The following is a 16985-nucleotide window of genomic DNA, read 5'->3' as shown; positions in this document are numbered from 1 at the left end:
TACATATAAAAATGTTTTAGTTAAAGCCTCACCACTGAAGGCATTTTTAATATTTAGAATTAATATTTGCTGGGAAGTAATTCATTTGTGAAGTTGTTAAAATATAGAATAGGTTCTGATCACCAAATAGGGTATGTGTGTGTGTGTGTGTGTGTGTGTTGGGAGGGGGTATCCCCATATCCAAAAATTCTCTGACACCAGCAAAGTATCTTACCACACAACACACAACTCAATTCTGACACTATCTAAATGGAGATGGCATCTAATACCACAGGGTAAGGGCTCAGTCCCACAGTGTCCTCTGCTTTATAGACACCAATCTTAAGCCCAGGGTGTTACCTGTACTTCTGACCAACTGGCTATAAAATTAGAGGTTCCCACAAGACCCTACTTGAGTTTAATTTGCTAGAGCAGGCCAAAGAATTCAGAAAACCCATTAACTCACTAGATTACCAATTTATTACAAAGGATATGAATCAACAGCCAGATCAGAGTTACATGGGGCAAGGTCCCTAGTGAAATTCCTTCTTGAGGGCACTTGGGTGTCTCAGTTGGTTGAGTGTCCTACTTTGGCTCAGGTCATGGTCTCGTGGTTCATGAGTTCAAGCCCTGGCACAGAGCTTGCTTCAGATTCTCTGCCTCTGTCTTTCTCTGCTACCTCCCCATCCCTCTCAAAAATAACCATGAAAGAAAGAAAGAGAGAGAGAAAGAGAGAGAGAGAGGAAGGAAGGGAGGGAGGATGGGAGGAAGGAAGGAAGGAAGGAAGGAAGGAAGGAAGGAAGGAAGGAACTCCTTCTTTCCTCACAAAGCTTGGGGCCCAGCAGGGTAGCATAGGAGGTGTTCTGGTTTTCCACCTGGAAGCTCTCTGAAATCCCTTCCTTTGGGGTTTTTATGAAGGACTCATTACATAGACACAATTGATCAAATCTTTGGCTACTGGTGACTGAGTCGACCTCCAGCTCCTCTCCCCTCCCTGAAAATCAAGAGTGGCACTTTCTGCACCCCTCTGTTCATACTTGGTTCCCCTGGTAACCAGCCCCCACCTTTGGGGTGCTTTCCAAAGGTCGCCTCATTAATATAAGCCCAGTTGTGGTGGAAAGGGCTTGTTATGAACAAAACACCCATTTCACCCTTACAGATTGATGCACCAAATATTATTACAAAAGATGTTCCCGTTGTTCTTATCACTCAGGAAATTCCAACGGTTGTGGGAACTGTGAGCCAGGAACTGTGGGTAAAGACCAAATATATATATGAAGTATATTTTGGTGATGTGAATGACCAAATATGTATTTCTTATAAATCACAGTGTCACAACATTGCATATTCCTCTCATTGTAGCACTTATCTTTCTTTTTGGTAAGTCAAATGTCATTTCCCAAACACTGTCTTTCCCAACTCCTTAAAAGAACATGTTTTGTTCAGTCTTGTATCCTCAATACTAAGTGTTTAGCATATGGCTGGGACATAATAAAGTTTGAATGAGTGAATGAATAAATGTGTTATGCAACCAATGACGAAGACAACAGGCAAGAGAACATGGACATGTGAAATACAAAATACACCACTGAATGCTAAAGGCTGTTGTGCAAATCTGGACCTTTATATCAGCCATTCCTTCTATCTTGAATGTTCTTTTATTTGTCCCCACCTTCACCCTCAACTCCTGATCTGGGTTTTCACTCTTTGACACTCACTTTAAATATCTATTTGCTCACTTCTACACACATAAACACACACACACACACAAGCACGTGCATGCCAAGGAAGTCTTCCCTTTCCATGTTCTAAAGTCTTTTCTTTGTATTTCCACAGCCTCCTGTGCACACCTTGGTTGCAGCCCCTAGCACATCATACTGGAATGATTATTTGCTCATCATTGCCACTTGACTATAAACCCCTTAAAGTACAGTGTCTTCATCTGTATCCAGATGTCTAGCTATCAGCACAATCCCTAGTGGTAGTAGGCACTCAAGGACAGTTTGAAATAATGGGTAAGAGACTGAATGAATGGAAGACACTCTCCATTCTGGAAAGACATCTTAGCATATCTTTTTGTTCCCAATAATTGGTCAATCAAGCACATATATTGGTAACTCCTATACAGAATGAAATTAATGATTATATATTGAGATTATTGCCTATACAGGAAAATTAGAATTGGAAATAGTGCTGCTTTAATCCATGGACATGCCTCAGGCAGAGAGGATTCCAACACACCTTTTCCACTTTCCATCTCACCCTGGATGCTGTGTCAGTAAAAAATGTTTTCTTCCTAGAGGCTCTTGGGTAGTTCATTGTTTGAGCATCTGACTCTAGCTCATGTCATGATCTCATGGTTCGTGAGTTTGAGCCCCTCCTCAGATCCTCTGTTCCCTCCGTCTCTGTACCTCCCTCACTTGCTTCTTTCTCAAAAATAAATAAATAAATAAATAAAGCATTTTTTAAAAAGTGTTTTCTTCCTTCTCAACCTATGTTTCCCTATACTGTTTCTCAGATGCCACACATGGATTTGTCTTCCAGAAATCATCCAATAATCTCCTGCTCATGCAATGTTTATATGTCCCATGCCCACAAAATCCTTTAAAAAATTTTTTTTAATGTTTTTATTTATTTCTGAGAGAGAGAGAGAGAGGGAGAGAGAGAGAGCGTGAGCAGGGGAGGGTCAGAGAGAGAGGGAGATACAGAATCTGAAACAGGCTCCAGGCTCTGAGCTGGCTGTTCTTGGGTTCAAGCCCCACGAGATTATGACCTGAGCCAAAGTCGGATGCTTAACCGACTGAGCGACCCAGGTGCCCCCATGCCCTCAAAATCCTGAACTACAACTCAGTAAGCTAAAAACAAGCAAACAAACAACCCTGGTTTTGTGAGAAAATGGGTTAGTATTCCCATATTGACAGGGATCTTGACTAATATGATGGCTTTTCTCAACATGGGACCATTAAGAAATCCTCAAATCACTCTGCTGGGATGGGCTCCTTCTTAACACTAGAAAGGTGGGGAAGCTTAGTGTTTAGTGCAAGGCTTTGAAGACAGCCTGCATGGGTTTGACTCATAGCCCTTCAACTCTCTTACCTTCTGACCTTAAGCAATCTCACTGATGCCCAAGGTTTCTATCTGTAAAATGAAATAATAAGACCTCCTCACAAAACTGCTAGGAATATGAAATAGATTAGTAGGATATTCACAAGAGTGCCTAGCAAGTAGTAAGCAGTTGGTAATTTTCTGCCATTAATATTTTCATTTTACTGTTATTAGAACTGGCTCTGAAAGAACCTGAAGAGAGAAATGTCCAAGGGACTAAAGGGTAAGAGAGGACACTTACGGATTTGGTTGTTCAGCTTGAATGCAATGTCCAGCTGCAGGATAAACAGCATGAATTGGAACCAAGGACTCATCTCCATGGAAGGAAGGGGAATGTGGACAGAAAACACAATGTCATTGGCTTCGATTTCCCTTGGGATTGCTTCCTCGATGTCTCGGATCTTGTCGCATTGGTTGGGTCCCCAAGGCATTAGCCATTTTGTCTTGTGATGGTTTTTACGGACATCCACACATTTCACTGACATGTAGGATACTGCCGTTGTGGGCCCTGGAGCTGAAAAGAAAATGTTTTTCTGTTTTAGAAAAATCATCCACTGAAGTACTCATCTTTTGGCTAACATTTGTACCCAGTTTTCATATCGCCTTCTATAATTGGGATCAGTAATATCTAGGGATCCCCCCAAATCCAGGTGAGGATCCTTTAGTGACCTCCACAGGTATCATAAAGTATTTCTGAGTCTTCCCATTATGTCCTCAATCACCATCATTTTTGTTGAAAGAGTATATTTGTAACAACTTTGGTTCCTTACTCCAAACAAATGTCACAAAAAGCAGCTGTGCTTCAGTTCCCACCAGCTTAGAGGCCTCTGGGACTTTTATAGAGCGCAGTGTTTGAAGTCAGAAGACCTGTGTCTGAAGCCTGGTTGAACAATTTACTGTCAGTTTGTCTTGGGAAAATTGGTTAAATCTAGTGGTTTCAGGACACTCATCTGAGAAACGAAATCGTTAGTTTCTAAGATTGACCAAGACAGCTGGTTTCTAAGATTCTCGCCTTAGTTCTAACATTGCTTTTGACCGAAAGAACTCTGCTGACCTCAGGCTCTCACTTAGTATGGTACCTATCAGAGGTAGACACTGAAACACTAACTGCTACTTCAGAGATATACAAAAGCCATGCTTTTGATCTGTGCATTTCAAAAGAGATCATCACATTTGAACTATGTAACATTAAAAAACAGTTTTGTGATTGTAAAATGGTTATATGATTATAAAAAAAATCTGCAAAATACAGAAATTTTAAAGTTCAAAACAACATTTACCCAAAATCCCACTAGAGGGAAGTAACCACTATTGGAAAAATATCAAAATATTGTCTTTTCTACGAGTGTAATTAGATAAAAAATTATAAATGAATTCTAGAACTTTAAAATACATACATATTAACATATTTTTCTATAAAATAGGATCACATCATACATAGGTTTGTAGCTTTTTCTTTTTATTCACTTAAAGAAGCAGAATAGTTCAGTGGTGAGTACCAGCAGCTCCAGGCCAACCTGCCTGGTGTCCCATACTGGTTCCCTAATTCCTACCTGTGTCACCACTAACTCACACTAAGAAAGTTTTGGGTGAATTACTAAAGCTATCTGTGTAGTAATTTTTTTATCTCTTAAATGGCAATAACAACAGTATTATGAGTCCTTGTATACATTAAACAAGTTAACATGAAAAGTATGTATTGTGAACAGTGCCTGAGCACAAGAAAAGTACAAGAATTAGCTATTACATGTTTATAATTAAAATTTTTTAACTAATGTCTGCAAAATAATCAGTCACGATATTTAATCTCCTCAAAATCCCCCTGGCTTGTAAAGGTTGTCTATAAATAATTATTTGCCTAATATTTTTTGCTGGTAATTTACCTTAACTTTTTTATTTGTTTATGGCATATTTAAATCTAGAGAAGTTCCAAATTTATGTAGAATGTCTCTTTTGCTTTATGTTTTCCCCACGCTTTTGTGCTTAGACTTTTTTTACATTCATATTCAATAAACAGTCACCTTTATTAATTTCTAGTTATCTTTTTACAATTTCTTTTTTTGAATATTTACACCATATGAAATTTGTTTGGTGTAAAAGATGAAGTGAGATTCTAAGTTTTATTTTTTCTATATATTTAAATTATTCTTTATTGAACAGACTCTCCTTTCTTACTGATTTAGGATATTACTTCTATCTTATGTATACCAATAGATGTTTTTGGACAATCTGCTCTATTTCATGTATTGGACTGTCACTTCATAGCTCAATACAACATTGTTTTGAATCCAATAAAATGATGGTTTGTATCAGTATCTGGTAGAGTAAATCCTCTCCCCAAATCCATTCAAGTTTATCCTTTTTATCCTTTTGCTGGAATTTGACTGAAATTACATTAAATCTACAAATGAATGTGAACAGAATTGGCATGCTTTCCCAACATTTAGTTTTCCTATCCAAAAACAATGATTGCTTTCCCATTAAATGGACTCCAATTTTATATTTCTTTGAAAATTTTCATCATGTGGGTCCTGCTAGTTCAATATATTTTTAAAAAGTATTTATAAAACTTATAAGATGAGCAGGGAAAGGAAAACATTATAAGTTAGGGAAGTTTAAATATGTTTAATTCTGTGCATATTATAATTGGCATACTGTGTTTTCAGACCTTTTAGGAACAGAAATCACTTCTTTTGTAATAGAGATCAGATAACAACTAGAGAAATATGTAAAGCAAGAAGAAAGTCATTTAGGAGGCAAAAGTGTACATTATTAATATTTGCCCTGCTTTTAATGCTCAAATACATATTTTTGTATCCCTAAATATCTGTTCTAATGGTAAATTCTGAGTAGTCAAATGTTATGTTTGCAGAGTTGGGGCAATGTTTACTAAAACATACCCAAAAACATAGTATGATTGAACTCTAGATGAAAGTCTTTCAGTACACTACAGAGTCCCCACTAATCCACGCAAGGGAAGGCTTTCTTTAAAACCCAAAGCTGTATCACAAAGACATTTTATACCTAATCCACCTAAAATCAGACATCTAGCTTATTAGAAATATGAATCAATCAAACTTTGGTTATCCTGACTCAGCCAAACAGCCCTCTGACATTAGAAAAACTAAATGGCACATTTAACTGAATGCTTTTTAATGTGGCTGGAGAAAGAAACAGGGAGACAAAAGTCATGAATTCTATTTTTGGCTAACATACTCAAACTGACTATTTGCTGCAGAAAATAGTTACTACATTTTAAAACTTCAATTCTTCTAAAATGAACCTAACCTTTTTTCATTTCTTTCCTCCCCCCACCTTTGAAAAACAAGTCTCTCCCTCCTTAGACCAAAATGAAAAATAACTAGCTGAGTTCCTCAGCTAAGCTCCAAAACCACATTCCAAACTTAATAACAGAGAAGCTGAACACTTTACGGGCACAAAGGCTGCATTTTTAATGGACACAGTGAGCGCCTGCCTTTGTAGCGGCCTGAATTATTTTCATTCTTTCATTAGTCTAGTGTATCTTGCATAAAGAAAAAAAATCCCAGGAATACTAATATTTTCATAAATCTCATGGTAATGAACTTGAGAAGCCTCAAGTGCATTTCAAGTTATACTAATCACAAATATTTTTTTACACTTGAATAAATAAATAAATTGCATAACTTAAACACCTAAAGATAATTCAACATTTTCAATTTTTCCAGTAATGCTCAAAACGCAAAATATTTGTATTGTTTGAGAAAGTAAAAAAGACATTCTGATATTCAAACATGGACAGTTGATGTTCTCCCACTAAAATATTTACAACTTAAGACAACTTCCTCCAACAGTTAAAAGTGAATGCCCAGGTGTTTCTTTATGTAGAAAATCTATCAAAGTAAACTTAAAGCAAAGCTAATAGCTTGTAGAAAGTGTTTTTACTAGCTATAGCCAAAATTGTGACTACATGATCATAAAAGTGTCTAAAATTTAAAAAGTTTAATTTCTATCTTTATATTTAAAAAAGTATGAAGGATATTACTGTAAGAGAAAAGAATAAAATAGAAAATGTTGACATTTTCTGCAACCTTTGAAGGAGCCACAATTAACTAACAAGTATATGTAATGAATGCCCTGCTTAGTCACTAGCATGGTTCTAGGGATTAATAGAGTTTGTATATTTAAGAAGGGGCTGGATGGATTCACATCAACAAATTGAGTCATGTTTGCTCAGGTGAAAGCTAAAAATAACCACTTCTCAGTATTCTTAGGATAGTAATGCAAAATCACCCAGCTGCCTCAGCACACATAACAAATGTCCCCTCTACCCATCCATAACATTTACTCGAGAAAAAAAAAAAAGACCAAAAGCTATTTTAACATCAGTGCAATTTAGTAGTCAGAGCAATCTGGTCAAATATGAATTTACCTAGGCACTGTGAATTGGTTAACTGGTGGTAGCTAAAGAGAGCATTTAGATCACGCACAGAAGTCATAAAACCATGAGTTATTCACTGAAAAACTCTGACCCATTTTGAGTTCAGTTCCCTTTACGATGTCAAACATAGGCCATTTTTTCCTTCCTTATCTGTACTTCAACTGCCAGTATTTTTGGCCTCCACCTCTCCACTACGGTACAGGAATTGTGAAATGTGATACTATGTGACATTTAACTTTAAAGGGATATGAAATCAATAAGACTTCTAACTCAAGGTTTTGAAAAACTGCACAAACTCATCTTGAAGCTTCTTTGAAAATCCAGCAGCTCCTCAATTACATATATTACAAAGTTTCATACTACATTCACCAAATATTCTTAAGTACCTACTATGTGCTAGGTACTGTTCAATGCTATGGTGAACCCAACAGACATCAGCCTTCCAGCCATGTGGAATGTACAAATGATGGGGTTAACAGGCAATAAATAATTCACAGTAAAAAGTAATTATAATTTTGGATGCTACATTTACCCTGGCATTACCTGAGAAAGGGCAACAGAAAGATACTTGGGAGGTAAGAGAAATGAATTCACTAGAATGAGGTACAAATTCCAGTCATCATTACAACATAACCTTGAGTAAAAATGTAAGTGAACAATGACTAAACCTGTACTCCTTTTGGAACAATATTCATTGACTCCAGTCAGCTTCCTGTTATAGCATCTCAAATGGCTGTCCAGTTTACAAATTACCATCTAGCCAACCACTACCGCTATCATGCTCAAAGTTGAGTCAACATCAAATCATTAGCCCCTACTCCCTCCAGAACCCGTAATTAAAGAGTTGGACAGAGATACAAGACTTAGCTGCCTCCTAGAAAAGTTAAAATAAAATTAAAACAACATGCTAACATGACACATGGTCTCCGTTTAAGCCAACACAGACTATTTCTTTCTTTGCTTTATTACAAGTAAAGAAGGTTCCTTTAGCAATTATCTAGGAGTATCACTATTATGTGGGCATTGTGCTAACTAAAGACAGAGACAAATGACAGACAGTCCCAGACCCCGAGTTGTGGGTCACAGTCGAGTGTGGGAGGGTGAGAAGTTGGCAGAGAAGTACATCCTGATTGAAACTTGTTAGGACAGAGGTTTGCGCAGGATGCACCAGATGTAAAGAGAGGTGGAGGCAGGGGTACTGCTTCAGAGGGCCTGGACTTCGCCTTGAAAGAGAGCAGGTGTCAGTTGGCCAGAGGAAAAAGGGGGACAGCCAAGTGAGGAAGACACTGAAGAAGAGCATGTGCCAGATCACAGGATATCTAGCATATCACAGTAAGCTCTGCAGATGTCTGAGTTTAAGTATTAAAACTTATAAAGAGATCATTTGATAGTCGAAAATGTAGCATCAGCCTAACTTTGTGTGCTTTCTCTAATTAGCAGCATCATCCTACTAGGGTGCTTTGGCTTCAGCTCCCTACCATCTCTGTTCCACTCTGCAGAGCGACGTAAGGAAGAAAAATAAAAAGATCCACAGATAACAAAGCGTTTGTATTTAGAGGGCTCTTTCCTTCCAAGACATCATCTCTGTCCTGTAGGTAGCCATGAGGCCAGCCATGAACTCTCCTGGAAAGAGAAGGAGGAAGGTGACAGGGAGGGAACAGAAAAGGTCTGCCTTCTACCCTGGCAACCTGGCCTCCAAGGAGTCTTTGAAGTCTAGATCACCTAAACCAGAGGAAGAACATCTTCTTGCAACAAAGGTGCTATTCAAAGATTGATCTTCCCTGGGCTACAAGGGGAAGCAGTGTGCAAACAGACCAGTTAAAAGGGTAAGTCATGGGGCACCTGGGTTGCACAGTCAGTTAAGCACCTGACTCTTGATCTCAGCTCAGGTCATGCTCTCACAGTTCATGAGTTTGAGCCCTGCATTGGGCTCTGGGCTGATGGTGCAGAACCTGCTGGGATTCTGTCCCTCCTTCTCTCTGCCCCTTCTCCAGTTGTTTTCTCTCTTGCTCTCTCTCTAAATAAACTTAAAAACAAAAAAAAAAAGAAAACTGCATGTAAAAAAATAAGGTAAGTCATGTTTACAAAGATTAATAATCAGAACCCCTCAGCTTGAAAAATGATTTTAGATAAAAATGATCAAACATTTAAGAAATATTTCAGAGAATTTTACTTTCACCATAGCAATTAGCTAACAGAAATGAAAACAAAACTATACACCCCGATTTAAACAATGTACACATAATTGCTAACAGATACCATCTTCTGACTCAAGGAGAGTTGCTTTAACTCTTGAAATCTAATGACAGGCAAAAATCTGCAGTCATGATCTCCACACCTATGAAAATACAAATGCTTGTTTATTTATCTGTTTTTTATAATGTCATTTATTTATTTTCTACCTCATTCCTAAAAGATTTTGGATAGATGTTAGAAAGTTGAAAGTAGATATTAGACTTCATTTTTAAAAATCTTTTTAAAATATTTATTTCTTTTCAAAAAAAATTAATACTTATTTATTTTTCATGGGGGGAGGTAGAGAGAGGGGGAAACAAAGAATCTGAAGCACGTTCCAGGCTCTGAGCTGTCAGCACTGAGCCTGATGTGGGGCTCGAACTCATAAACACCATGAGATCATGACCTGAGCCAAAGTTGGACACTTAACGGACTGAGCCACCCAGGCGCCCCAATGTTTATTTATTTCAGAGGGAGTGAGAGAGACAGAGCATGAGTGGGGGAAAGGCAGAGAGAGAAAGAGAGAGACAGACAGACAGACAGATAGACACAGAATCTATAGCAGGCTCCAGGCTCTGAGCTGTCACCACAGAGCTGGAAGCAGGGCTCAAAACCATGAACTGTGAGATCATGACCTGAGAGCCAAAGTGGGACGTTTAACCAACTGTGCTACCCAGGTGCCCCAAAACTTTATTTTTGTTTTAATGTTTAACCGTGAGATCATGAACTGAGCTGAAGTCAAAAGTCAGATGTTTAACTGAGCCACCCAGCCACCCCTAGACTTTATTTTAAAAGAAGAATTGAGCTGATTTAAAAGGACAGGATTAATGTTGGGGGGCACACTAAGAATTACTTGGCTGCAGTCCATATCTAGAAAAGTAGAGGACAAAAGCAGTCACTGGATAATGTAAGTCCCCACAATGTACATCTGGGCTACAGAGCTAAAGGTAGCTGAAAACTACTTTTCACTTTGTAATGTAGAGAAACTTCCACTGCTTCACAATGAAACAGATTTATAATTCATTAAAGACTATATACTTAAATTGGTTCTATGCTTTGCCTGTCTGAATACCTATGTTCGCCTTAATGAGAACTTATATGAAACGTATTGGGTATTCAGGCCCTGGGATAACTCCAGGGAGTGTTGAAGATTTTTTGATGTGCCTCAAGGAAGGGAGGAGAAAAGAAGAGGAAAAGGAACATAGGTGGCAGAAACCAAAGAGACCAGATAAATTTCTGTTATTTGAGCAAGTACAGTTTTTATTCAAAGGTCCCCCAAAGCACTTATTTAACCTAAAAGAAACTTCAGCTTCATTTAGAAATTAGCTTTTAAATGTGTTAAATTGAGTTCCCTCAGAGATTCTCCCTCCCTTTCTCAAGCTCAAAAACCTCCTGCTTTATTTCTAGTTAAAAGGAAACATGTGAGATAATACTGTACAAATGAAGTAGCCAGATCATATTATCTGGTTGAGTTGGGACATTTTTAGGCAACTAGCAATTCCTTGAGCCAATTCTGCTTATTGTTCCCTCCAGGTCAGTTCCTAAAGAGATTTCTTAGTTATCTGCTACAGCAGGTATGCAAGTTGTAAAATGTCCCAGTATAATGACAGCTTCAAAAGTTCTAGCTAAAGAAAGTGTAAATACTTGTGTTAAACTGACTTAGTGCTTTGGAATTAACTGAGTCAGTCTGCTAATTCCTTTACTGAAATTGCTCTGAAGTTACAATGGTCAGACATTCACTCCACTTCTGCTGCTGACTTTGAAAATGAAATTCTCCTATACTACAACCATATCAATTAAATCTCACTAGATTACTAAGTGAAATATTATTTCACAATTCAATCTCAATTACTGGGCAACTGAAAGTGGGTCTACAGGGCCAAGACGTGGAGAAGTGATTTTCTGAATTATCCTAGCTATGCCCTAGTGCGTGTAATGGGGTATGCTAAGTGAAATGTAATTCGTTCTTGCCAGCAATTTTCAGTAAGTAGTTAATTATGCTAACATCTGTTCTAGGAAAGCTAAATTTTTAAACACAGCAGAACATTCCTCTACACTAAACTACTACCACCAATATACACACACACACACACACACACACACACACACCACACAGCCGAGCTGAATGCAAAGTAATTTGTACCGTACACACAAAAGTCAAGCACTTACTTACAAGTAGTTTCCTACCTCATAAACTCGTGAATAAATGATACAGCCATTTTGACAGCAAACTTTCAGAAACTGCAGCAAATGCTCATATAATTCATTCTGATTTTAAAAATATTGAAAAATATTACGTTTTACATTTTAGGCTAATGAGGATTTTAAATGCTTGACCTGCAAACTCAATTGTTGCAGAGCCAAAGATGTAACAGCTTTGAAGAAAAGAAGAATTACCCTATGTTTGTTAGAACCTATGCAGCAAGCAAGCCCTGCCACTTGGCTTCCATTATTTGCCTGGCGTGGATCCCGTGGAAATGAGGAATGTTGGAACCGAGAGGAAAAAAATTAGAGTGCTTTGGGACATAGAGCCAAACTCTTACATAGTATCTGAAATGCTGTGGTAAACATGAAATTACTTTAGGCTCAAGACTGGTGTAGTTTGGGGGTGGGGGTTAAAAACATTTATGAAAAAAAATGAAATGCACATAAACAACTTGGCGCAAAAGGACACATAAATCTACTGACCATTAGACATACTAATTGGGAGAGAAATCCCAAATCCTGAATTCAGATTAAAAACCTGACCCTCACCTTTAACATCTAGCAGCAAAGAGAGACTACATCAGTTCAATGTAAGTACATCAAATGACTTATTCTAACCTCTGTCTGTGAAAAATGTCTGCAATTACTCTTTCTCCATCACTCCAGAAATACTCAAAACAGTAAAAAGTAAATGCACATGAAGTAAACACAAAAGACCTCCACAGAAAAACCAAAATGGCTCATCTGTTGCCGTTACTGCTCACTGCTCGGCTAACCAGTCATCTGGGGTGGATTTTTGAGTTTGTGCCAGGGCTTCAAAATCAGCCACCTTTTAGCCAAAAGGCTGTGGAATATAGCCAAGACCACCTATGGAAAGTGAATTATAGCATCTTATAATTTACTACCTTGGCTATGATCTCATAAACCCAGCATGGAGGGTGAACCAGCTCTTGTGTGGGAAATCTCTGAGCTCTGGGAGGGCCCCCCAAAGCTGCTCTGGCAGAGCTGCAGCCGTAGGGGTGACAAAAAGGTGGGCAACCAGCCCCACTTCATGAGGAAGCTTGCTACCGGCACATTTTCGCATTAAAATTTTAGGGTTAGGAAAGCCCCAAATTAAACATGGTAGGAGAAACAGCTGCTTTGTTCTGGAGTACCTGTTACACTCTATAAATTTCACACATTTGTTATTTATAATTGATTATTTATAAATCACAGATATTCTACTTTTGTCAATATTATCTGACACAAATGCTAACTAATATGTGGACTACATATTACACTGTATGAAGCACTTTCACATGCTTGGGTCATGGAATCCTCACAGTAAACAGGTAAGTCATTATAATGACCCCCACTGCGCAGGAGAAGATCGATGGGTTTTGTCCCACCAGCAAGCAGCAGAGCTCAGACTAAAATCACCAGTGCTCCTTCCAATAGTTCACATTGCCTCTCCGTTGCTTGTTTATTATTAGCTCATACTATTAATTAGCTCTCTCAGATTACCTGAGAGGTAATGTGTAGAACAAAGAGATGGATGAGAAAGACTGACGGGGGCGATCGGGAACTTGCTGAAGATCCACAGACAAGGCACGACCTAGCACTGGACTGGGCACCACACAAAGGGAACCATCAGGATGGCTTATCTGGGAGACTCAGCTGGTGACAAAGTACCTCCAGAGAGTTCCATAAAGGCATGGTGGAAAAAACTCCCCAAAATCCACAGACAGAAACTAATGGCTATTCTCCCATAATTACTGAGGTTCAGATTCTAGGCTGGAATGTCAGCCTAGAGAAACCCCAACTCAGGAGCACGTGACAGAGCTGCCATGGATGACTCTATAGCAGATCCTGTAGGCAGAATAAGGGCCAAGGATACAAGTTAGAGGTAGGCTAACTTCAGAGAAACCTAACGAAGAATTCGCTGACAATTTGGGTAAGCAAATAACGGCACAACTTGACTCAGGAAAAGGCAAGTTCTCCATCCATGGAAACATTCAGGAAGTGACTAAATAGATAAAAGTCTGAACTAAATAAAGGTTTTCTCAGTGACACCGAAATGATAAAGTCTCTCAATCGCACATGTGAGATACTAGGGAATGAAGCTTCATGCAATTTATTAATTTATTTTTCTGTCTATTCTGACCCATTTCAGAAAAAAACAAAACAATTAAAGGAATCATTCCTTTAATGCTCCCTCAGGGAGCATTCTGAAGGGTCAAAACTTCAGTGCTGAAGAGTACAAGCTGAGGCTAAGGTCAAGCAAGGCTTATTAATGGCTTTATCTGGAATTTCACAAATGCCAGGAATATTCAGATCTCCTTCCCTGATTATTTGAAGAAAATGTAAGACCTTAGAACTTCTGAATTCCCTAGAATTGAAGGCAAAGAGGTAAATTTTAAGGGTAAATTGCAAGTTTAACAGTCATACTCTTAGGAATTGTGGGGTTTTTCAAAAACCCTCAAATAACAAAATTAAGTAAAATCACCACATAACTGTTAAATATTTTAATATTTTCATTAGTTCTAGGTCCTATCTAAAGTGCCACCTCCTTTGTTCAGTTTGTTAAATGCCTTAATGTGTCAGCATCTGAGGCCTGCGCCAATGCTCCTTCAGTAACAAGTGATCCTTACTTCCTCTGATACCAAGATCATCTGGCCTGTGTCCTTATTATAGCATCGCACTTTATTTGCAAACATATCTTCTGAACCCTACAGAATTACAAGCTCGTGAGAGGAGGGGCCACATTTTATTGCTCCTTGTGACACTAATCATAGAGATTTGAACATGCGCATCCTCCAAACCTGAATTAAAGGGCCTTTATGTCATAACAGACACATTAACATTAAATTATGCTGATTTAGGGGCACCTGGCTGGCTCAGTAGGCAGAGCACATGACTCTTGATCTCAGAGTTCTAAGTTCGAGCCACACATTGGATATACAGATAACTAAAAATAATTAACTTTAAAAACAAAAACCCAAACAAACAACAACAACAACAATATGAACTTTTCCTAAACTGAAATATTATCATCCCAGTCCACAGGAAATAAAGTAAATTTATACATAAAAGAATGTGTATAAGACAGACAATAGGCAAGCAAACACATGGTAATTTTTTTTTTTTAATTTAAGCTTATTTTGGGGAGAGGGCAGAGAGAGAGGGGGAGAGATAGACAGAGAGAGAGACAGAGAGAGAGAGAGAGAGAATCCCAAGTAGGCTCCACATGGCCAGTGCAGACCCTGACGTCGGACTAGAACTCACAAAACCATGAGATCATGACCTGAGTCAAAACCGAGAGTTAGATACTTAACCAACTGAGCCACCAAGGAACCCCCAAAAACATGGTAATTTCTGAAAAATTTCTCCCAAAGGGAGTGTAGCCAACATAAAAATTGTGGGAGCTTGTTTAGGCAACTACTCTCAAGCATATTTTCTGGAAACTGAGGTTCTCAAAGGTAGGACTTACAGTGATTTATCCTATTTGACTACTGCCCTAAGGAGATCAATACCTGCATGCTAGAAAGAAAACAGGAGACAAAATGAGATAAAATGTTCATACCTTTGCCTTAAATGTATAGAATTCATGGCTGCAATTTGAAGATTTAATAGCAAAATCTACATTCTTAAGAACACACACAGAGGGAAAATTCTGGCCATATCATTAATATCCTCCAAACAAGTCCTATCAGAGTGAAAGGCAAACACCCCCATCTAAAGGCATCAAATACTACTTTTGAGGTCAAATCTACAAAACAGGCTCAGACAGAAATTTAGGCAAAGGAACCCTCAGCTACATAAACAGTTTATTTACCTAGAAGCTCTAAGGATGTTTTTCTCTCAGGTCTTATGAATTATATATGAAAGTTCCCAAAGAACTAGCAAAGAAAAGCAATGGAAGACCTGGTGTGAAGGAACTGTGGAGCATGGGATGGGTACCAGAATTCTTGAGACAACACACAGGAATTCTGAATGGTGACAGGTAGATGTGATCATGACAGGAAGGAAACACTATTTAGGAGGAAGGATTTGCAGACCCTATTGATCCATGTGAGATGTGAGAGAGAAAGAGAAGTCAAGGATGTTCCCAAGTTTCTTGCATGGGTAGCAGATGGATAGTAATGCCATTTGCTAGGAAAGGAATCAAAGGAAAATAAATCCTATCACAGGTAGAATATGTAAAAGCTGACATCTTGTTACGGCAAAGAGCCCACTTTGGAGGGGGCCAGAAGGGAAGAGGTTACAGAGAAAAGGTCAAATACGTGAATGATTGAGATTTAGAAGAGAAATTAGATTTATTCTAGGCAGTCCCAAGGTTGCAACTTCTAAGGAAGGAAATCTGAGATCAGTAAAATCCGAGCATCCTAAGGTAACCAGTTGAAGACAATGAACTGCCCACACCTGTACACATACAGGTGCTCCTGCTGGCAACACTTGGTGAGTGCAAAGCATGCAGAGGCCATTAGAGCACTAGGTGGGGAGGAAAAAACAGCCNCCCGCCTTCACACGTTTACAGTTCCAGTTCTGGGCCACAAATTGGTCTGCTATTCCTGAATTACTGCAGATTCGAGAAGAAACTTGGCCGAATGAATGATCCCACGAAGTAGGATTGCTGAGTTCGAGGGCTGGATACATGACTAAGCAGGCACATTATTTGGTCAACACTGGGTCCCAGTTCTCTCAACCATGCAAGGTAGTATTTTAACTGTTAGTCACTTCTGACTTAGAAATTCCATGACTCTTAAGGGAATTTATATACTCTGCATTATGGTAAAAGTCATTCATTTTAAGCTTAAAAAATATCCTTTTAAATTAGAGTCAATTTATATGCCATGAGAAGAGGCTGCGAAACCTTGTCCATTTAGGCCCCTTGACCCCTCATTTTCCTTGAATGTTCACATCTGTTAGAGGAAGAGACCTTACTCATCCTACTCTGTTTATTGCTGTTAGAGGTCAGAAGGGGTTGTGGGTATTTTCTATCTCCCAACTACTGGTGAGACCACTGAACTGCCCTAGAAAGCAAGGGCAAACAAGAGCCAAC

General features: G+C 38.6%; 1 protein-coding gene across 1 annotated transcript in view; it reads right to left on the bottom strand.

Moving 5' to 3' along the window:
• The window catches only part of WLS (Wnt ligand secretion mediator), a 101365-nt gene that overhangs the window by 56010 nt on the left and 28370 nt on the right, over positions 1-16985 (bottom strand). Inside the window, exon 2 of the mRNA XM_077776382.1 lies at positions 3326-3598. Coding sequence (XP_077632508.1) covers positions 3326-3598 — 273 coding nt within the window. The remainder of the gene's footprint in view (positions 1-3325; positions 3599-16985) is intronic.

This window comes from Crocuta crocuta, unplaced genomic scaffold (assembly GCF_008692635.1).
Source record: "Crocuta crocuta isolate KB4526 unplaced genomic scaffold, BGI_CrCroc_1.0 scaffold17, whole genome shotgun sequence".
Classification (NCBI taxonomy): domain Eukaryota; kingdom Metazoa; phylum Chordata; class Mammalia; order Carnivora; family Hyaenidae; genus Crocuta; species Crocuta crocuta.
This window is presented reverse-complemented; position numbering and strand designations above follow the sequence as displayed.